This window comes from Sylvia atricapilla, chromosome 2 (genome assembly GCF_009819655.1).
Source record: "Sylvia atricapilla isolate bSylAtr1 chromosome 2, bSylAtr1.pri, whole genome shotgun sequence".
In the NCBI taxonomy this organism is placed as follows: domain Eukaryota; kingdom Metazoa; phylum Chordata; class Aves; order Passeriformes; family Sylviidae; genus Sylvia; species Sylvia atricapilla.
Window position 1 is genome coordinate 98,463,837 of NC_089141.1, and position 23,218 is coordinate 98,487,054.

Here is a 23,218-nt window from a genome sequence, read left to right on the forward strand (position 1 = left end):
TTACAAGGTCATGTAATGACAGGACAAGGGGGAATGGCTTCATTCATTCTAAGCTGAAGATTAGGTATTTGGAAAAAAAAACCTTTACTGGGAGGCTGTTGAGGCACTGGAACAGAGTGCCCAGAGAAGCTGTGGATGCCCCATCCCTGAAAGTGCTCAAGGCTGGACTAGATGGGGCTCTGAGTAACTTGGTCTAGTGGAAGGTGTCCCTGTCCATGACAGGGGGATTAGAACTAGATGATCTTAAGATCCCTTCCAACCCAGACTGGCCTGTGATTCTATGATTTAATGAGAGCTGGGCCACTAAACACAGACTGCACCTGTGTAAAATCTGCCCTTTGTTGCAACTTCTAATTTCAACAAATTTCAGAGTTTTGCAACTTTTAATTTCCAGCTCACATAATTGGTAAGTTTGACAGTTAAGTAAAAAACACTTCTAGTACCAGATTTTTTCTAGCCTCAGAGCTATAGATGATCCAGGTATTTTGACCTGGTCTTACAGAGGCAGTGAAAGCTTTTTTGTTTCTCAGTAAAAGAAAACTTTCATGCACTGATGACTGTTCCATCCAAACAGAAGTAATTTTACAGAGAAACTTTTGAATATGGCTTGAAAGAAAACCCATCAAGAGTTGATAATGATAGATGATCTCCCCAGTGACATTCAGGAACAATGCAATTTCACATTTATGTCAGGGAAAAACCAACAATGGACATATTTAAATAATCATTAAAAATGAGATGCCTGGCACAAAGCAGATTCCAACCCTGTTCTGCCACACATCTTCTGGAAATATTTTCTGGATATTATCTGAGGCCTTCTTATTTGCATTGCTCATGAAAAAAGACCTGTAATGGAGGTTCGAGTGTATGTGTTATCAGCAAAAGGTTCTCTTAAGGGAAATTACGTGATTTTTTCTTGTCTTCATGTTTCACATTCAGGAGTAGTGATGAGGAAAGGCAGGCACAGGAGTCTTTCAGAAAACCACCAGAGCACAGTGGCAGCATCTCATAGGGATGTGAACCGTTCATCATCTGCAGCAAAGACTCCATTAATGTGGCCTGGTTTTAAATCCAGTGCTTCACAAGGAATCCCATTTTCTAGTGTCACTTCTACTTTCTCTTCTAAATTTTCTCTCTCTGTTGAATCTTTATTCTTTCTAGAAACAAGAAAGAAAAGACCATCTTACTCTGTTGACCTGCAGCACTCCACCATGATTCTACAGAAAGAAAACTGCATAATTTAGTTAGAAGCTTGGCATAGGTTATGCTCCTAAAGGCACAATCTGGTATACTTCCTTACTGTAGTGAATACATCAGATGGGTGTATCTAAATACAATAGCTGGGGGATCCACAGATTGGAGGCCCTAGTTTAACAGTTTGAGCTCAGAATTGGAGACCAGAAAACCTGAAGTAGACATGTTGTAAGTATGTTTTAAGTACTATTTCACCTTCTTATTCTGCAACATGACTAGAAGGTGCAAAAGAAAAGCTGGGGTAAAACAAAATTTGAAAAAATCTCTAAATCTATTTGGATTTTTTTACCTCAGGAAGGTCTACACTAAGCATGTAGGTCTGACCCAGCAATTTATGTCATAGATCTCACCCCATAATCAGTACAAAATAAAACACATTTTAGACTAACAGTAGCCTCCAAATGTGGAGACTTAGGTGCCCTCACATCCATGATTACCTTCTTTGGGACATTCATGATTACTTTCTCAGGTAATCTAAATGCTGCAAATCTGCATTTTTTTCTTCAAACTTCATTAGCAGCCACCTCTCTACTCAGTATTTTATACTTTTGTTTTTCAGATAAAAGAATTGCATGGCTTTCCTTTTCCAGACTCCAGTTGTCCCAAAAACATAGTTTAATAGTGGTTGAATAAAATTATCTACAATTAAAAAAAACCTAAAATAATCATCTAAAATATGATCATAAGGAGATGTAATAAGTATCAGTCAACAGGTCACGATGTTCCTTTAATTCCAGGTTTATTCTGACCTTGAGAACAAGTAGTTCATAGTTGAAAAACTTGCTGTACTTTATGGCCTGCAGCATCAGCGGTTTCAGAGGACAAGAAACTCAAAGGTCAGCTGCACTGCTTCTTCCTATCTCACAACATGCACTGTAACAATCTGACTCAGGACAACTGTAAAAATCTGACTCACTGTAACCACTAATGACAGAGATATTAACAATAATAAAACTTTATTGGCCTTTGGGAGATTCCTGTCATTACAGACTCGTTAAAATAAACTTGGGGTGTAGTAGCGGAAACCTCTGACCTCTGGCTGCTCTTACATTGATAAAAAGGAGTGTTCTTTAATACAAAGCTGCAGGGACAAAACATAAAAGTTACTAAGAAGGAAGTTCAAAAGAAATGAGGAGAGTAGTAGATGTGTGAAACTCATTACCAGAGGAATTCAGAGAAGCTAAAAATTTCCATGAATCCAAGGGGTGACTCAAAAAGTTAAGGGAAGAGAAAACATTGTGAGTTAACCAATACAAGAAGACCAAATCCAGCTCAGGAAGGCCCACAGCCGCAAATTAATTCCTGGGAGAACTAAAACAGGGAAAGCTGTGCACTTACTCTATTTTCACTCTTCCCAGGGCAAATGTTTATGGCCCTTGCTGCAGATGGGATTTTGGGGGATAAGGGGAGACTTTGGGCGAGTTCAGACAGACTGCAGAGGATGATCCTGCCCTGGGCATGTGGCAAATCTGTTGCTGTGGGGGGAGGTGTCCTATTGCTGCAGGGATAGGAGAACAAGCACAAGGCTGGAAGACAGTGTGTCTGACCCAGCTCACTGTAAGCACTAAATTCAGCAAATCTCTCAGTTCAATAAGTGATGCATGAGTCTAACTCAATACTGAAATTCCTCTGTAGGTCAACTCCCCTTGCCTGACACCCTGAGCACGGACACCCTGGAGCACGTGCTTTTGGTCTTATCTGAACTGAGGTATTTAAATAGTACTTTAAAGGCCTTTAAAGACAAAATGCCAGATTTATGAGAAGGCAACACTATCTCTGGGACCAGAGTTCCAACACAGCTTACTAGGCAAGTGGGTTCCCATTATGTAAGCTCTGGATAGACTTAAAAGAAAATTAATTACTGGAAATGCTGAAGTTTTAAAAAACCACCATTTACTCCAGTGTCTGACAGAGATCAGTGCTTTTGAAATCTTTTTCTCTGATGTCTGGCTTTTTTTTTTTTTTTCTTTTCCCAAGAAGCCAAACAGCCCAGACCATTGCTTTTACCTCTCCAAACCTTGGAACAGCAGATAGAAGAAATATATGCTTGGTTTACCCTCTTTCTCACTTCTCCACCCCTGCCTGCAGATGTTATTGATGTGACAGTGGGTTAGAGTTCAGCCACAGATAAACCTACTCTGAGGAAAGGTTATATGTAATGGTAGAGTAGGGAAACAGAGGGAGAAATGAAAAAAGCACAGCAATAAAAAGGACAAGATCATGAGACAGAGAGGGTGCCAAGTGAGCACAGGCAGGCAGCAACAAGCCATTTTAATAGCAGTGTGATGATAAGAGCATGCAGTTTACACCATATTGAGGGGAACTGCTCAAGCTCAGATGAGTTATTTTGAAAATACAGGGGGAGATCCTGTCTTTCAGCATGATATGAAGCACAAGTGATTATTTTAGCTAGAAAAATCACAGCTATTTATCATAGTTTATTTTTATTACAGTTATGTGAAATGTTCAAACATCCCCTTTTAAGTTAGACACTATAAAGAAACAGAGCCATGATGGCACAGAGGGCAGGTATGGGCTTCAGGTAATAACATCATTCAGTTTTACAGAAGAGGTTGTTACCTATGTTTAGGACATGAAATAATTCAGTCCATACAACAAGGCTGTGATAGGGCTTTAACTATCCACAGATTCCAAATACCTTCCCAGACTCTTTCCCCAACAGCATTTCAACTATTGTTTGCTGAATTTTGGGAGGATTTTTTGAAAACAGAAAGGGAATTCATGCAGCTCCTCTGATTGCAAAATATAACTGAAGGGATTCTGACTACATTACTAAAGGTTCTCTATGAGAAGCACTCAACCTTCACAGGTGTTGTTCTTCTGATGTCTTTTAACATTCTTCAAGATAATAAAAAGGCAAAAAAGAGATGTCTCTGCAACATACCACTTTTCATATATTAATTCCTTGTTCTGATATATTTGGGGATACAATCCATTATACAGTCAATAATTTTTATATTATCTGATTCATCAGCAGGAATTTACCCTTTTCAGTTCTTCTGCCATTCCTGTATGAATCTATTGCTGAAGTGATAATTTCATGTAAACCTAAACTCTGTGGAAGCCAAAAGCATGGTAGAAGCTGAACTTCTATGGCAGAACCTCAACTCAGCTGAGAAATTTCTATTCCTTATGCTCACCTAAGAGCCAGCAGAGACAGCAGGATCAAACCCCCCACCTGCTCTCTGTGTTGCTCCCACATGCTCACACTAGGGAAGCGTGAATAGTCTTCTCTTTTTCACCAGTGCCACCAGGACAGAAACAGAGAGAAAAAGAGAGTATCTCTCTCCTACCTTACCACCAGAAAAACTCCTAAGGTCTGGGAGATCTGCCCATGAACCTATGAAGGGCTGGGTATTTTGGGCTCATCAGGCCATGAATGGTAAGTGAAACCCTGCTCTGTTCCAGTGAGCAGACCCTTTTCAGCCAGACACTAATCATTACTGTGTGCTCTACTGAGTCTTCTCAAGCTGCAGTAGCACAGGTTTTTTTGTCCTACCAGCTTTTGACACCACTGCCCTGGAAGGGAAACTGTCACTGCTGTCCATCCCCCTCTTGGTATCTATGTGGGTGTTCTGTGAGGGGAGACTCACCCATGCCATAGTAAACCTTCACAAGAATGATGACATCAACCACCTTTTTAAAGCTCATCTCTAGTTAGGCAGCCTCCAGAATCATACTGTTGTACCCTCCATTTCCTCATTACATCCTAAAATTACTAAGGCACTATTTTACAGGTAAAAAATTTAAGTCTTTTCCTCAGAAAAGGAGAGATGGGTTATCTTTACCTAGCTAGGGAAGGATGCACAGCATTAATCTGTCTGAGGCTAAATTAATCTGTCTGAAACAGAAAACCAGCTCAGCGGACTTAACTAACCAGTATTCCATTAAAACAGAAGAAAGGCTAGGCTGCTTACTTCTTGTGTTTCTGAATCCCTGAAACAACGAGGAAAAGAATCCCAGCCACAATGAGACAAAGAACAACACCGAATACAATAAGCCAGACAGGTGTAGAGGGTTCAACAGGAGGTGATAAGGTTGAGGTAATCTTCAGGAACTGCAGTGTTTTGTCACTCAGAAGGAAGGCATTGTTGATTCTGTTGCGGTTCATCCTTCAGAAAAAAAAAAACAAAAACAAAACCAGAAAAACATCACAATCCTTTATAAAGATATTTTACAAGTTTAAAAGGTTGTAGAAAGTAAAAGGATTTTTCATGAATGTGCTGCAAGTTAGGCAGGGCTGAATGTATCCAGCATGATGAAGAAAAGGATGTTAGTGGGGATCAGCCTCTTCTCTCAGGCAACAGGACGAGGGCATAGCCTCAAACAACACCAGGGGAGGTTCAGGTCGGACAACAAGGAAGAATTCGCTGCAAGGGTGGTTAAACACTGGAAAAGGCTGCCCAGGGAGTGTTGGAGTCACCATCCATGCAGATGTCCAAGACACAACTTGGACATGGCTCTTAGTGCGATGGGTCTGCTTGACACAGTGGTGGTTTGGTGCAAGGTTGAACTTTACAACCTTGGAGGTCTTTTTCAACCTAAATGATTCTGTGATTCTATGATGCTGGCAGGATTACACAGACTTTGACTATACCAGAGACCTCGGTAATCCATAGACACCCACACACTGAGAACACTTTGAACACCTGACTTTTGTATGCATTTATCTGAAAAACTGGGAGATACAGATGAGACCTGATGTATAGTATTATTATTTATTTCTTGTTTGAACCATGTCCTGAAGACATAGCAGGTTGTAAGCTGTAAGGCTGGCTCTGTTGCCATGCCCATGCAGCATTCAAGATTAGCACAGGAGTGGCAGATCTACCCTTCAATGCTTGCAGGATTTACTTACAGTTGCCCCCTAGTCCCTCACACTGAACCATCCTTCATGTCATGGGCTGGAACATCTGCCTCTGCTGCAATAGATTTTCTTAGATCCATGAAGCACAGGATACAATTTGGTCTGGAAGAATCCACACCTACTGTAAACATGTCCTTCTTCCCTGAAGGATGCAGGTAAAGGGATTTGTACTTTCCACATTTTTTCCATTTCCATATGAGAAACTGAAGTCTGAGAAATATGCTTTTTTACAGAAGTAGTACAACTGCTATCCTTTAGTGGATATCTTCATTCATTTTCACTGCCTGTAAGCATTTCATTGCTTGTAAGATATTTCTGGATCTAAATCTAAGTGGGCTTAAGAGGCTTTAGATGTATCTTTCATTATCTTTTTCAAAATGTTAAAAATTTTTAAGCAAATGGATTACATATATTGGTCTTGAGATATTCCTTTTGATAGCAATTGTATGAACTAATGCAGCTCTTTTTTGTATACAATTCAATTTATTTACCACAGAGCAAGTATTTCCTAAGAAAAGATGTATGGGAAACACAAGTAAGATTTAACAAATTTCTCTTCTTGGAAATTACAATGTTTGGCAGTCCCTTAAACAGGAAGTTCTTAGCCTTAATGGAAAGTCAGCATTCCTGGGCAGGACTGAAAGCCATGGCATGTTTTAAGACTCATAATTCCATAAGCTGTCTGCCATTTATAAAAGATTTTCTTACTGATATGAAAGGGTCATTGTGAATGGCTGAAATAAGCATTGTGTATCCTTATCTAATGGCTTGAGTTTCAGAATTATGTGCTGAAACACATGCAGGCAGCTACAAGTACATTTCACGTTTGTATATGCATAACTATATCTTGTGTGTATTTGTGCAAAATCTTGAGTATCATACAGAGCTCTGACATGGTTTACCTTCCTCTTTATTCTTACTTTGTAGGAATCTCATACAACAATATTCTAGTCCATGACTAGTGTTATGTGCTACCCTAGCATGAAGAATTATAATAAAGGTTTTGTATGGAAGCCTGCAATCAGAAGCAATTGAAGAAAAAGCATTGTGGTTTTATAGACTGTTTTATATCTTGTTTTTAAATTAGGTAGGAATTAAAACTTTTCATAAATAGCATATTCTTTATCAGGTGACAGAAGACAGTTAAAAACCAAACAATAACAGCATCCAATTTCTGTGCCAAACAGGGCACATAAAAGACTTAAATAAATCAGCTTATGCTACTGAATGTATCAAAGAATAACAGAAATGCAAAACCCTTGCATTCCAGCACTCTTACAGAGAGCTTCAGTGAATAAATAATCTGCTTCCTCCACTAATGCTATGAAGCTATTGTTTGGTGTCTCTGTAGGAAACAGTTTAATCTGCTCATAAGCTTAAATTAATCTTTCCAAAGGAACGCATACTCATTCATCAGGAATTAGGCATTACACCTCCACAGAGATAACACAAATTTTCAAGACAGAACATAGAATGCCTGAAAACAAAGAGATCCATTTTCACTCCATGCTTGAGAAATACATGTGCATTTTGCTGCCTGAGGAACTCATCCTTATAAACCCCTGGTGCAGGTTGTTTTTGGACGATTGAAGTCAGATCACCCCATTTTTTCTTTTTTTCTTGTCAGCTCCACATTCTTCCTTTTACTTGCTACAGAACGTGATAGTAGAAGGCAAAGTGATTTGTAGTGCATTGTACTTTGTACAAGCAATGCTCAACTGTGATACTGATTGGCATTCTTGAACGAGCTGGTATGAAAAGAATGTGAGCATAAGATTCCTTAAGCCAAGCTGGGACACAGCCAGCTCTGCTCATGAGGAGTTCACACGAGCTCTCCTCATGTGAAAGCTGAATTCTAAACTAAGTCAAATGAACTGTTAGTGAGAAGCACTAAAAGGGAGCCTGCTGTCATTAGCCCAGGTGTAGATGTGCATATAGCATGCAGTGAAAGCTAAATTATATTAATCCCATGTGGAAAGTGTGCCCTTCCATCACCTGAGGAAGAAGGCTGTCTCACTGGGAAATGCAGCAGCTGGATGAGAGCAGTGTGCCACACACAGGACAGCACATCACAGGTAGGGCTCTGGAAAGGGACTAGATTTCTTCTGAGTCTCCAGCATCAACAAAGGCTCTTTCCAAAGTTATAATCCCAAGGCTCACATTCTTTGCATTCTATGGGACTGTTAGACATCCTCTAATCTCCCATTCATTAAAGAGTACTGACCCTCAGTGTTTTAGCAACCTGGATTAGCTCATCCTTAAAGAAGCAAAGTGGTCATTCATACAAGGCTCAGAGAGAGAAAACATCCTCAGTAAACAAGGAAGAAAACACTGCAAAAGCAGTGAGTGTACCTGATGGCTGCCTCGACCTCACTTCCAGGAACAGTTGTCACATTTTTGGAAGAATCTGTGACCACAAACCAAAAGGACACCCGGTCTGTCACATTGCAGAGCAGCACATTGGAAATCCTTCAGAGAGTTAAAACAAAAATCATCATTAAAAAAGCATAGAAGGAATTATTGAAATATTTTAGATTTTCTTAAAATATTGCTCTCAACTAAGGGGGAAAAATTTCTTATTTTAAGAAATGTTAACAGTTAATACTCAAGAAAGAAATACAACCCACAGCATTTCTCATTTCCCATATGATTTTAAAGAAATCAAGCTTATGAAGACCAAATGAGTCTTCAAACAAAATCCTAAATCTATTATAGACTTGCATGGTCTTGGATATACATTTAGTTTAATCAAATGGAAAAACCATATGTGAGTAACAGTCATCACTGGTTGTGACAAAGGCCATACAATGCAACAAGTATATTGGTGAACTAAGAATTCTGGTTTTGACAGCAACTGCTACAGGAACCAGTCATTAAGAATTGCCCACGTGATTGTCAAGTGAATGCAGTTCTTCTACAAGACACATTTGTTGGAGGGAAGATCAGTGGAATGGATGTTATTCTTTTTAACACCTTTGTTCACAGAGCCAGGCACAGAGTTAGGGGAATAAGCTAAGTTTAGTCATTCTACTGGCACTGGCCTCTTCATTTTAGCTTATGGGGTGTCAAATATTTATATTATATACTTTAAAGGAAGATTGTTCAGTTTTATGTGAAGTTAAATGTGGAACGGCACAGGCAGGTAGTTTCTCATGGCATACTACGTAAATAGTGTGCGAAATGCCTTCTAAACTATTTTTTTTTTTTCAGATTTCTACTTATAAATGATGGAAGCATCAGAAAGCCCTTCTAGAACGACACAATCACGAGTATTTAAGCAAAGGAAGTGAAAGCCGATCCATTTCAGCACCGTGACCGCGCCCTGCTGGGCAGCGCCACCTGCCGGCCGCCGGCAGCACCGCCCCGGGCGCGGGGGAGCCGCGAGTGGGACTGGGGGGACTGGGGGGAATGGGGGAATGGGGGAATGGGGGAATGGGGGAATGGGGGGAACGGGGGGAATGGGAGACTGGGGGGAATGGTGGGGTTGGGGGGGACTGGTGGGGTTGGTAGGATTGGTGGGACTGGTGGGACTGGAGAGATTGGAGCGATTAGCAGGATTGCTGAGACTGGGGGGGGGGGGGCTGGTGGGACTGGTGAGATTGATGGGACTGGTGAAATTGATGGGACTGGTTGGAGCAGTGGGATTGGTGGTACTGGTGGGATTGGGGATGAGAGGGACAGGAGGGAGCGAGAACACCTGTGCCTGGACATTCCCCATCCAGCCAAGGATCTCTTTGTAAGGCAGATCACAGTGTCTCATTATGAATATTTTGTAGAAATGTTTACTTCCCAATGAAAACTTTTTTTGAATGATGTTTTGGGTGCCCCAATTAGTGCAATATATCATTTTACAGAAGTCTGTCTATCTATCTATCTATCTATCTATCTATCTATCTATATCTCATGAACCACAGAACGACTTCAGCTGGAAAGGACCTTAGAGATTTGTTCCAGCCCTCATGCCATGGGCAATGAACCTTCCACTAGACCAGGCTGCTTGGAGCTCCATCCAGCCTGGCTTTGCATACTGCCATGGATGGGGCATCCACAGCTTCTCTGTGCAACCTGTGCCAGTGAGTCACCACCAGTAAAGAATTTCTTACTAACATCTAATCTAAACCTACTCTTTCGGTTTGAAGACATCCCCATTTGTCTTGTCATATGCTCCTGTCAAAAGTCTCTTTCCATCTTTCTTGTAGGCTCCTTTCAGGTACAGGAAGGTGCTATAAGGTTATGCCAGAAGGTCATTTCCAGGCTAAGCAAACCAAACTATCTCATCTTTTCCTGGAAGGAGAGGAGCTCGAATCCTCTAATGACAGGATCACAGAATATTCTGAGTTGGAAGGGACCCACAAGGATCATTAAGTCCAACTCTTATGGGAGTGATGCACACACGGATCAAAGTCACACCCTTTGCATTATTAGCACCATGCTCCAATCAACTGAGCTCACTCATTTCATTTTGGCTCTTTGGAGCTTGCTCCAACAGGTTCATGTCCTTCCTGTGCTGGGGACCCCAACACTGGATGCAGCACTTGAGATGGGGTCTCACCAGAGCAGAGCAAAGCAGATGGCAGAATCCCCTCTCTTGCCCTGCTGGCCACACTGTTTTGGATGCAGCCCAGAATGCAGTTGGCTTTCTGGGCTATAAGCACCCATTCCAGAAAGATATGCAATAAAATGGAAAGCAATGATTTTGTGGAGACAAAATGACCACTTTTAACTCCCCAAAACAGTATCAATTTTGCAGAGAATTTTTATGGATAAAAGAGGAAAGCCATCCCTTGGAATTTGAAAAGATGTTCACATCAGTTTGCTGGCAACAGTCAGAAGATGAAAGCAGATTTATTCTTTGTAAAAGAAAAAGAAAGCACAAAATTTACAGGAGAGGGGGAAAATGCCTACTTGGCTAGTGACTGAAAAACTCTTGCTAACTTCACAGAATATCTAAAATTGTAACTGCAGAGGAAGTTTTCTGTCTGTGTGTTTCTAACAATAGGACCCAACTTCATGTTGCCAAAGTTCCTAAAGCTGCAGCTTCTGTGGTGCAATCAAAAACCAGACCAGGTGAAAAATCTGAGTTGGTGCTGCCCCACAGATGTTCTTGAAATGGGGTAAGAAAGATTGATCCCCAAAGAGAAAGGCAGACAAGGACTGGAAGAACACTCTGACTTTCATACCCTCATTCAAAGAACTCTTCAAGCTAGGGTCTTCCCTAAAGTGCCAAGATTTTTAGCATGAGACAAGGCCATCAGTCACCATGGGGGTAACATCTCTGTAGGACAAACAGCACGAAAACAAGGGGCAGCAAGGATTGCACAAGGATATGTAAATTTGGCTTCTCTTCTTTTCCCTGTTGTTTCTAAAATTCTAAAATTTCTTCTCAATTACAAGCATCCAAACTCTGGTTTCACTGCCACCACTTTTTCATCAGTGGAATACAGATACCTTAAATCCTTCCAGGCCCCAAAGAGAATAATCCCATTTATGAGAAGTTCATAGGAGATGAGTAAACACCAAAACAGTTCCACAAGCACCAATGTGGCAATTTCTGTGCAGTGGTGCACCTTTTTTTTCTCCCATGCCATTTGCTTGCCATTTGATTCCCAACACAGAGAACTGTTACAACTATGCCATCACACTCTATAGATCTGAGAAACCTGCCTTCTCCAGGCACTAATGAAGCGTATTTGTAAATATATGTGTGGACATTTTTTCCTTTCCTTAGCAGTTGATGGACTTTTGACATAGGATTATAGGAGACTGTTATCATCAAAATGACAAGATCATGGTTCGTCCTTATGGCACCATGGCAAAAGTCCAAAATTTCATTTCCTTTAATATATCAGTGAGTAGCGTTCAGGAAACCTTGGCAATTCCTTGGCCTGAAACACCATCATTGCTCCTTATGGAGATTTAAATTATTGTTTGGGGGTAAGAAAGCTGTCAGAGAGTCAAAGTGAGCATTGAGTGCCCACAATAGCTGTTAGCTCATGAAAGAACCACAGTCCCAAAGTCCCAGGTGCCTATATCCAGCTCTCCAAAAAGCATCATGCTTCTTCCAACACAGGGCTCTGCAGCTGCTCCTGCAAAGGAACATTATTTTCTTCCCAGCAGCCATGGGATTACCTTGATTTAACAGCTTTATTCCAAATTCTTATTTTGTTGTTCTAAATGGTCACATATTTTGATTTTTTGATATTTTTAGTGTCAAAAAAGCCCATCCTAGGAAGATGGATAACACTGATGAATTTTTTTTGGTAAATTGGAATTTGGATTTTTTTTTCAGTTTTATCTATAAATAAGATGTACCAAAAGTAGATTCTGTTTGAATGAAAACAAATGTGTTGACATTCTTTCTGCTCTAAAAATTAACTAGTCTCAGGCTGAAAAGAGATGCATATTATTACAAATGAGTCACAGATTAGAGAAACCAGGGTTACTAACACAGGCTACAACAATAATTTTTTAACACTGAGAGATCAAAGGTTAGCTTATGTAGTTCATGACCATATGTATTGAGAATCGATTGAAAGGCTCTATATAAAGCAGGAAATAATGGGGTTTTAATTCTCCACTGAAAAAGAAGTATTTATTTGTATCTCTATTAATAGCTACTAAGTAATTTCAATGATTGTACTTTTCTTCTGTTTTGTGCAAACTTGAAAATTTGACAAGCCTTTCAAACATTAAACATTGCTCAATGATTTATTAAATTTCAGTTTGGAAATTAACTTTAGAGAACTCAAGATGTAACATGCAATCCTCCCCATTCTGTGATTGGGTCACCCAGTGGTTACACAAGGGCAACAACATCATCAACTGCTGTTTGCAGCACCACATTGAAATGCTTGTCATCACAGGCTGGCTTCAGAAACCTAATTAGAGGTGACTTGGAATATCAAAAATGATGGGGCAGATTGCAGCAGTGGTTATCCTGATCCACCAGACAAATTGTTTTGGGGTCTGATACAGCTTGCTGAAGTTAATGGAATTTGTGTCTCATGTGGAAGTTAGTTGTGGCTGTGAGTCACTTCAAGGCTGGGTGTGTTAGAAATAATGGGATTCTAAAGGGGAGGTTTGTCACATTCTGGCTATGGCCACATGCATAATTTATATCCTGGCAGAACCAGTTTTTAATTATGTAAAATAATAGTGATTTTTTCCATAGGTTTTATTTTGACAAAAAAAACTTCAATTAACCAGATGCAAAATTTCCGTAAGTTTAGATGCTACCAGAATGCAGTCACAGGAAATTTGTTTGTTCATATATGACAGAATATTTGGTCTTTCACATCTCCTGAAGAAAATCTGTTGATATTTTCCTGCAAAAGCTCATGTAGTAAAATGTAATTTATTTGTCAGCAGTGCAATGTAATTTATTTGCTACAAGCTCCTGCTTGTGCCTCCCTCCTCACCACAGTCAAGTCTCTTCACCAGCTCTGCCATGGTGCTGTTCCTGTGCACAGCATGCTGCTGTTCCCTCTGGGATGCTGGCTGCTCCCACACCTCTATGACCACTGCAGAGAGGATGGAAGAGGACTGCACTCCTTCCTTCCAGCTGCCAACCATAAGGGAGGGTGGGGAAAGGAGTGTGTTATTTCCAGGATATCTAACAGGATGGAGGCTTTCACAACATTCCTGCTTCCATGTAACAGGCAGATTCTTTGAGGTGTATTGGGAGGTTCATTTAGCCTCTCCATCACTAAACAAGGACTCTGGGGTCCCTTGGGATTTGAGAGAGATCTATGCATAGGAAACTCCTCAGCCTGTTGCCTAGGAAGTTGTGCCAGATCTCACAGCTGCACAACTCTCCTTCAGGTGATGTGCTGTCTAAAATGACCCCAAAGGTGTCTCTTAAGTGCAACATGAGTTATCAATTATACCTGTAACATCCACCCCATGAGGGCTGTACCCAAGTTATCCCCATGAGAAACTCTGATACCATCTTAAAAGGAGGTAAATCCACAGATGGCTGATTCCAAATATTATACTGACTTTTCTGACCAACTTAGTAGCAGGGAATTATTGATGTGTACAACACCACTTCCAAACTAGAGTAACACTCGCATCACATCATATTTGTCCATAGGGAAAACTCTCTAGATAGGAAACTGAATTAATGAGTACAAATTCTATGATTGCCCAGAGTGGGTACAGATAACTGCCATTAAAACTTCTACTCCTTCCATACTGGGTTGATTTTTTTTCCAATTCATGCAGCAACCTTATTTTAATCTGCAGAAAACCATAGTGCTCAAGTAGGAAAAATACCACTTGCTTCTGACACAGGATTTTTGCTGTGTGAAAGCAGCATGACTATGAAGGAAGAGAATAATTTTAAAAAAGGACTCAGGACTAAAATAAGTATACAAAAGTCAACCTTTATGGATCAGATGCTGAAGGAAAACTCTACTGCCTTGAAAACCTGAAGAAAAAGTCATAATCATCTGTAATCACCTTGTATCTTGAACTCATTTTTTAAAGTGCCATTTTAATTGGGTTGAGTAGCACATTTGGCTGTTTTTGTTAAGCTTGACGTAACAGCTCTTTTGCTCAAAGGAGACCACTTCTGAGGAATAAAAATTAGACAGCAGTAATCAAACACTCCTGTCTCATGGAGGGGGAAATCCTCTTTTACTTCAGAGAAATGCAGCAGCCACAATAATCATCACATGACTAAAGTTAATTTACATCTTTTCAAATGTGGAATATGCTTCACCTGATGCAATGACACCCTGAAGCAGTTTTAAGTAAATTGAAAACCTTATACTCGTTAGCCTACCAGAACCATCAGTCTTTCCTTTCAGATTGAAAAACAATGAAAAAAATAACAGGCCTATGGAAATGCACTGACAAGGTTTTTCATTTAAGAAAGATAAGAACATCGTGAAAATGCAGCTTGCTAAGTGCTCTTTCTAATCTGGTATCTAATTTCATAGAGTAGCAAGGATCAGAAGTCTGAAAAGAATATTCAATACCTCAGGGTAGATTTAATCCCAAAACCAATTAAAGGCTGATTTCTATCTGCACTGCAACATCTGAAACTTCTTGATGGCAAGTAACTCAACTGCTGTGATATCAGGGATAGGAACACCCAGCAGAGCACAGCACTGGCTCAGCTTTGCACCTCCCAGGGCTCTGAGTCAGCTCATCCTCAGCACACTGCTGAAGCTGAGCTCTAAGCAAGCATGCACCAGGGCTGCTCACTCAAAATCTGCGCTGCCTTTCCTGACCTCCTAGTGTGTCCCTTCACCTCCTCCCAGTATGGTCTCCAGAAGGTGTCAAATCTCCCTGCTGCATTCTGCTGAAAGTGAACTGGCACCATCCCACTGAGATTCACAGCTGTGTCACTTCACATCCACAGGGATACTGGTTCAAAGACTGAACATTGCTTAAGATGGAGACAGTGTGATGTTGTATCTGAGTGTCAAAAGTATACTGGAACAGTCTGCTTTTAGAATTTCTGTATAATGATTTCTACAGCTTGGTACAGCAGAGGACGGGTCACTACATGCAGCACTGTTAATATGCATAAGGCAAATCCAAGCAGATGCTTACTGAGTTGTGCTCTTGCTGGAATATCTTCTCATTGCAAAAGCCACCATTGCTTTGAAGAGGTACTCTTCATTATCATCCCAGGCATACTGTAAAGGAAAAGGGAAAATAATTAGTTTCAGCACCAGTGCTGGAAGTACAGAGAGGAAAAGAGTCACTGAACTTGAAATGCTGTATTGATCAGGAAAATGAATAAATTCTCTGGTTGTGCTAAGAAAATAAATGCCTATTATTCAGTACGAACAAAGGACTTTTTCTAATGGAAAAAAAAAGTGCAATATAAACTGTAATATAAATAACATAAACTGCAAACAGTGTTTCCAAAAATTGAATTAACTGAATATTTCTGAAAGCTGGCCAAACTGGAGATGTAAAGTTTATTATACCAAAGACTGGGCGTATTACTAGAATTCTCCCCACAAAGCTGCACTCACAGCCTTGCCTCTTTTGCTGGAGAAACTCAGTTAAAGTAGAGGGTTTAAATCCAACCTCAAAGACTATTTGGCTCTGGCCACAAATAAAAATAAAAAAAAATCCTTAATATTTAAGGTGGTTTCTGGGAGTTGGACATTAGGACACCAGGAAATAAACTGAGATTGCAGCCTTTCTGCTGCCCACTGTCCTGATTACAAGAAGATTCAATGATATTACAAATTACGATATTGCATGTGAGATAAAAGAAAGAAAACAGCATCCTTACTACTTCAATAAGAAGAAGAATGTAGGCTCCAAAATCTGTTCTCTGTTGTCCTGATGAAAAATCATGCTTTCTTAATTTAAGTTTTCTGAGACAGCTTCACTGGGTTCCCCTGGGCTTTCATTCACATATGCAATTCTAATGACCTGTAAGAACTGCATCTATTACATTTTTATAACAGGAGCCATGACTGAGGCATACTGATTGAATTTCTTCCCCTTTCAGCAGATTACAAAGATTATTAGTTGCTTGGAATTATATTAAGGCAGGTTAGAAACAGCTTTCTTCAGTCAGTCAGAACACAAATCTAATCTTTAACTTTCAGTATTAAAAAAAATGTGCTCTGTGATCATCCAAATCAGAAACCCGGTAGCATGGACACTTTAACTACCAGAAATCCAGTGGTGTGGAAACTTAACTCTGTTGTCAACTTGGACCTACTTTTTCATGGTCCTTTATAACACATTCAAAAAACAGCAATGTACATCAAAGAGCAGTAAATAGCATTGAAAATTTCAAATCTTAATTCTGCATTTTAAATTCTGATCTTGGATGCCTGGAGATGCAACCTCTCCACAAAAAAAAAAAAAAAAAAAAAAAAAAAAGAAGAATCCAACTTTCAGGTATCTGCAGCCCTCATGTTGTACTGGCATCCTGGGAAAGTGATCATGGAAGGATGCAGTCATTTAAAGGGCAGAAAGTGATCTTGTTGATCATCTCTAGATGAATGTTGAGTGAAATGGGCTCTCTGAGATGCGATAAGACAGGGACAACAAAGCTGAGGCAGCAGACAACTTGAGCAGTATAAAGTGCAGCTGCACTGCTGAGAACCTGGGTTCTGACTCATCACTCTTGCCTCATGAATGAAGGGGCTTGTGAGCATACTGTGATAACACTTGTCAACTTGGGAACTTAAACTGAAAAAAAAAAAAGAGAAAAACTTTGGAAAAAATTTATAAAAGCCTTTGTTTTGATCCCACTGCACTGATGAAAACATGACAGTAATGAGAACAACTAGTACTGAAAGAAAAAGAGATTGTGTAGTAAAGGAATTAATACAGATCGGAGCCATAGAACTATTTATCATCATTTAAAAGATATCTGTATTTAAACCATGAAGCAGAATTTGCAGTACTAAAAGGGAAGATCTGTTTTTCTGTGTGAGGCACTATTGACTGAATCCCTACATGCCATCTGCAGTCTTTGAGAACAGGTCCAAAAGGACAGGAAAAACAATTTGTTAGCCAGTGGATCAAACCAGCTGCAGAGATAATTTAATCAGTTGTCTTGAAAATGGATAATGATGAAGCACACTCCATTTCATGCTCACATGGACACAAATACAATGCAGCACTACCAAGTACATGTACTCGGTATGTTTATGTTTAGTGCAATGCATATATACATGCACAATTTGTCACAGCTCTCATAAATAATGCAGAAGCCTAGCACTTCTTTAAGTCAGAGTAACAAAAAGGATATCTCAAATCTGAGAAGATAATTTGTAGTGAGGAATTCCAGGCCCAGGTTGTAAGAGTAGGCACTTAAAAAGAGACAGAATAAACAGAAAATTGCGAAAAAGAGGGGGAGGAGACATGCAGAGAAAGAGCAACAGAAATCAGGGGTCTGCCTGAGCCAGGAGAAGTTATTGCAGAAAATCTTCCGGGCAGAAGGGCAAGAGGCCCCAAGAAAATGAGACTAAACAGGAAGTTGAGGAATGGAAACAGCTGTGAGCTCCAGGTGAACAAGAACCTCTGTACATCACATACAGGAATATACAAGGGGGAGGCAACATAATGAGGAGGAAAAGAAGGCAAAAAAAACTTTAAGCTGACAAACGGTATGAACATAGGACAGGTGGCCATAAATTTCCAAAAAACAGTTTCTAATCAGCAGCTTCCTCCAATCAGAGATGCAAGGAAATCTTGAATAATTTAGATTGGAATGGACTATAAAGATGATCTAGTTCCAACTCCCGTGCCATGGGACACCTTCCACTAGACCTGATTCATTCTACTTTAGGGCTGTATCAGCTTTATCCTCCAAATGCAAAGGCCTGGAGCACAGCTGATGACTGAGGATGTCCCTATGCAGTGCAACTATTGATATACATGCTCTAGAGTTAACAGTAAATATCATTTGCAACCACATTTAAATATAATTTACAACCACACACTGTAAACATAACTGTTATCAATGAAACACTACATACCAGATGGTATCAGAACTGTTACATTTACCATCTTCACTGCACTACAAAGGAACAAACACAAAGACCTTGGCTCAGTTGCACTTGCCACCCTTTATATATTGGGGAGCAGAACTGGACACAGCTAACAGTGAAAGGCAATCTCAAATGCCTCTTAGTAAATGAAGATGATGAAATAATGCATGAAAGATTATGAGTGTAGGTTGCTGATGGGGTGAAATGCTGTAACACTGCTGTAAAAGACAGAATTTAGGATATGAGAATATAATATTACAAGATTGCTCTGAGCAACCCGACCTGATTTAAGTGTTGACCTGGCTTTGAGCAGGAGAGGACTAAGAATCATCCAAGAACTCTTCCCTCCTGAATGGGTCTGGGCTTAACTATACAGCCATTCAGACTGCAGAGTGGCTACAAACACAGCACACTTCCGCATCCCATCTGGTGGCAAAACACAAGGTGTATGTCAGTCTTCCTCCTCTTCATTCTCTACCTTGGAAGCAGCCTGAATACATGAGCCAGAAGGGAAGTGCACAGTCTACTTCAGCTGGCTGCAGCCCCCGAGGTGCCAACTCTTTTGACTCTTATGGTTAAAATGAGTGGTGATACCAAGTTACACAGACTTGTCAGTGCCCATCACTTCTCACTCTCTAGTTCCCTCTGTTCCTTCTGAATTAACTCTCTACCCCTCTGCTGGCCCCATGAACAGAAAGCAACTAGTGACTAGCAGCTATTCCAGAAGCCACTCAAAAAGTCAAACCCATTCTGATGGAGACTCATAAATCACCATCCATTCAGGCCTACAGGCACTGTGTTTCCTCCCACGGATCAGCAAACAGATCTCTGTCAAGTACACCCATTATTTGCAAATAAAATGATAATGGCTGAATACCTACTGCATCAGAGCTGCTCTTTCCATCTCCATTGTGATAAGAACTAAATAAATACACTAAATGGAACTCCCTGCCTCAGAGTACAGCTTACCTCGTGAACAAATTTAAAAATGGTGCCCTGTTTTTATCAGCCTTACACGCAGGGGATGGCATGCACTACACCATGTGAAAAGCTGCACCAGCCTATTTTCTATGCCCCTGAATGTAAACTGGAGTTATCCTGCCACTCTTAGAGAAAAATTCCCATAGTATCAAGGCTTTCTGTTATCGTGGAGCTTGAAGTGACCTGGAAATGAACCAAGCTGCTGTGTCCTACTGTGACACAATGACAGTATAACACCTTTCTTTGCTAGAGCAAATAAATAAATAAATAACACAAAGAAGTAAAGTGTCCTAATTTTTTAAACGGAAATTAATTTCAGTTTCATAGTAGTTTCAGTTTTCAATTTCAGTCATTCACAGAGAAGACTGCAATGGCTATGGAAAGGAATACTACTACTACCTCTGTACTTAATAAATTGGTTATTATTTGTGGATGGTTTCTATGGCATCATGCCATTTTCAGCAAGCTGTTGTTCTAAAATGCTGTTCTTGACTATGCCATTCTTTGAGCTTTCACATACTTTGTTATATGACATAAACAACTACAAAAAATATAGACTCCTCAGTAATTGCTTTTTTTCCTAACGATATGAAGTGCCTTCAAGGGTAATTATTTGTCTCATATCCTTTTTGAATGAAAAAGAAAAAAAAAATATAAATTATCAAACAACCTCCCCTTATTTTACTACAGTTGGAAAAGGAAAAGGCACTAAAAAAAGGACATTACCGGGAACTGCAATTTTTGTTCTTTGCTAGTAGATTAAATCAAAATATTAGCATCTATCATCAAGAGGAGCTTTATTAATGATTGTGACATATTTTCAGCCATAGTATTACACTATTTTTAATAATTAAAAAAACCTAGGCTAACACTACTGTTTAATTAAAGTCTCCCACCCAAGAGAATTGACTTCACTATGAATTTCGAGACATTTACCTGAGCAGGTATCTTGAATATTTCTTTGTACTTTGGTTTATGAAATTACCAGTGAAATTTAGGTCCCTGCTAATGTTAGTTTAAATTACCTGATCTTTCAGGGTAATTTTAGAACAGCTTCTACAGTCATAGGGAGTTTCTCATATCACCAGTCTTTTAAAACATGTAACCTACAGCTTTTTATTTCCCAGGGCTCATAACATAAGGAGACACCAGATTTACAGTGGACATGACCATCGAGGATGTTTCATACCTCATTTTCTGCTGAGCCTTGTTAACATGCTGCAGATTTGCTCTAAGTATTCAGAACTACTAACAAAGTACTGGGCTCTGACATACTAAATAGCGCCTTAGATCAGAAAGGACCACTCAGTCTTCTAATGTCCCAATCTCTTACTCATCTCTCATTGCTCACACCAGTATTTCTACATTAAGCCCAAAGATCTGAATTACTCAAAGCATTTCAGTCCTCATGAGACAAGTGTGTGCACCACAGGCAGAGAAGAAAGGCCACTATCTGAAGCCCTCCATTAGAAGGGAACTGATGAGACATGCTTGAATGATCTCTACAATTAAGGCCTATCTGAGAGCCTGATATCAAGTCCCATTTCATAGACCTAAAAATCCTGCTTCTCTTCCTAGATATGTTTGACTTTACAATTAGCACTCTTGAGCAAAAGTGCTTTTCCCAAAATACAGACTTACATTATGCAGCACTTCTCATGCACAAAGTGTAACATCCCTATCCCTTTTCCAGGGAACAAAAAAAAAAAAATTTGACAGGAAATTTTCTTTTTGAACAAGTGAGCTTTATATTTCTCCTAAAGGATGCCATTTTAAGGAGTGGACTAGTCAAATGTCAAGAAATGGATGCCTGATCATGACTTGAGCAAACCATTACAGTTAACACTGCAGAACAAATTGTATTCAGAAATTTTAAAGTATATATTACTTTTATTTTGGCAGATATTGAGTTAGGAAAAATATGTGAAGATATTTTACTTACTGCATTATCTCCCAAAGCTGTTTTGATACTAATCCGTACTTTGAAAGCATTCTGTGCATCTGACGCAAAGAGAGAAAAGCAAACATATATTGACAGTCAGTCAAAATAGGACTTAAAATCATTTACTTCTCTGATTATTTCACAAATGTCAGTTTCTAAAAGTGTCTTAAGAAATCACCCAGAAGAGAAGTTACTTGCATGAAAAAAGCACTACAGAGTCTCAATGAGTTTTACCGTGACCTCTTTAAGTGAGCCAAACTTCTATATCTAATTTGCAAACTCATAAAAGAACTAAATGCTCAGTGTTTCAATTTTCAAACTGAAGACAAACAGTTAAAGTAAAAATCTTGGAAGCTGACAACTTCATAGTCTAAACATAGCTACTTTACCTAAAGAAGGATGTGAATCAGCTCCAAATCTTACCTGGTTTGCAGAGCTCAGCATGAGCAATGGCAACTACAGAGACTGTAAGCAGCAAAGCCCGTAACATCCCGTCAGCATGGAAAGGTTGAGGCAAAAAGAAGTGAGTCTCCCCTGTAAAGCACTCTTAAACTTTGTGTGACCCAGGATTAAAGCATCAGGAGCACAAGTGAGCGACCAAGTAAAAGGTTTAATAATTAACCCCCATTATTTTAGCTAAAACCAGGCACTAGAAACAACTGTCTTCTGTTAGTTATTTACTACCTTTCTCTGGAGAAAAAAAAAAAATAAAAAGCTGCAACAAGTATTTAATTTTCCTTCTTCCTTTTCAGAAAAATACAACATTTTACAGTGTTCCAGGACAATTTTTCTCACAAAGGTAGTGTCAGACACACCAGGTGTCTGTGGGATTTAACACCAGAGCAGCTGGCAACTGTTACCACCGCAGGCGAATCTGAAGTTTGGCTGCCACTAGATCCCAAAGGAAGCTGCCACCTGTCTTCCATGGGAAACTGTCTGGCCCCATGGAGGGTCCTTGAGGATAAAGGAAGACTGGGAAACCTTTTCACCTCGCCAGAAACATGTGTGATGAATACAGAATATCTGGACCCAAAAAACAGGGCTCAGGCATTGCCCCTCACTTGCTTTTGAACTCAGAGCACTTGGGAAGGGCCAGCCTGATGGGCACAGTGCCGTGTCCCCCCAGCCCCACCACAGCCCCACTCCTGTCTCCTGGCTCAAGCCCAGCAGAGAAAATACCTTGTTCTACACAAAAACACCCCACATCTGAAGCACTGCTTTGCACAAAAAGAACTGTCATGTGTAGGGAGAAATAAATTTTTGAGGCTTGTTACGGTAGCAACTAGAATAAGCAGAGGTGCAATAAAGGACTTAGTAGAAAGCATGCTGAAAAGGAACATATTCTTGTTTTGTAGACCCACTGTGTATACATGTACAGATGTGTGGAAATATTTTAATGCACTCTGCACTATTAATCAAATGCTTACCAAGACAAATAAATAAATAATAAATAAAAAATAAAAAAAAAATTCAGAAACTGAAATGTACTGCAGACATTTGAACAGTCTTTGCAATCTAGGCAGCAAGACAGGATTACTTTATTTCATTCTGTTGCTGTACACCCCCGTGTAGCCATTCTGACTAATGATTACTTCCTACCTTGAAGATCACTTCAGAATTACTTTCAGTTGGTCCTTTAGAACCAAGAAGTGTGTCTTGAGACTGCAAGCCCAA

At 39.8% G+C, this 23,218-nt stretch overlaps 1 protein-coding gene across 1 annotated transcript; it reads right to left on the reverse strand.

Moving 5' to 3' along the window:
• Positions 1-563: 563 nt before the first annotated feature.
• Positions 564-22,319, reverse strand: CLTRN (collectrin, amino acid transport regulator). The gene is made up of 6 exons (XM_066313905.1): positions 21,968-22,319; positions 21,545-21,603; positions 15,704-15,789; positions 8,495-8,611; positions 5,193-5,387; positions 564-1,157 (listed from the first exon to the last, which is right to left on the reverse strand). Exons 1-6 carry the CDS (start codon positions 22,032-22,034, stop codon positions 1,007-1,009), a joined length of 675 nt encoding a protein of 224 aa, XP_066170002.1. The 5' UTR covers positions 22,035-22,319; the 3' UTR covers positions 564-1,006.
• Positions 22,320-23,218: the final 899 nt, after the last annotated feature.

Coding starts and splice junctions, on each gene's coding strand:
- CLTRN (XM_066313905.1), bottom strand. CDS start 22,034: ATGTTACGGGCTTTGCTGCTTACAGTCTCTGTAGTTGCCATTGCTCAT. Junction 8,612..15,703: donor TCCAGCAAGAGCACAACTCA/GTAAGCATCTGC, acceptor AACTCTCTGAAG/GATTTCCAATGTGCTGCTCT. Junction 1,158..5,192: donor GGGATTCAGAAACACAAGAA/GTAAGCAGCCTA, acceptor TCTTGTTTCTAG/AAAGAATAAAGATTCAACAG.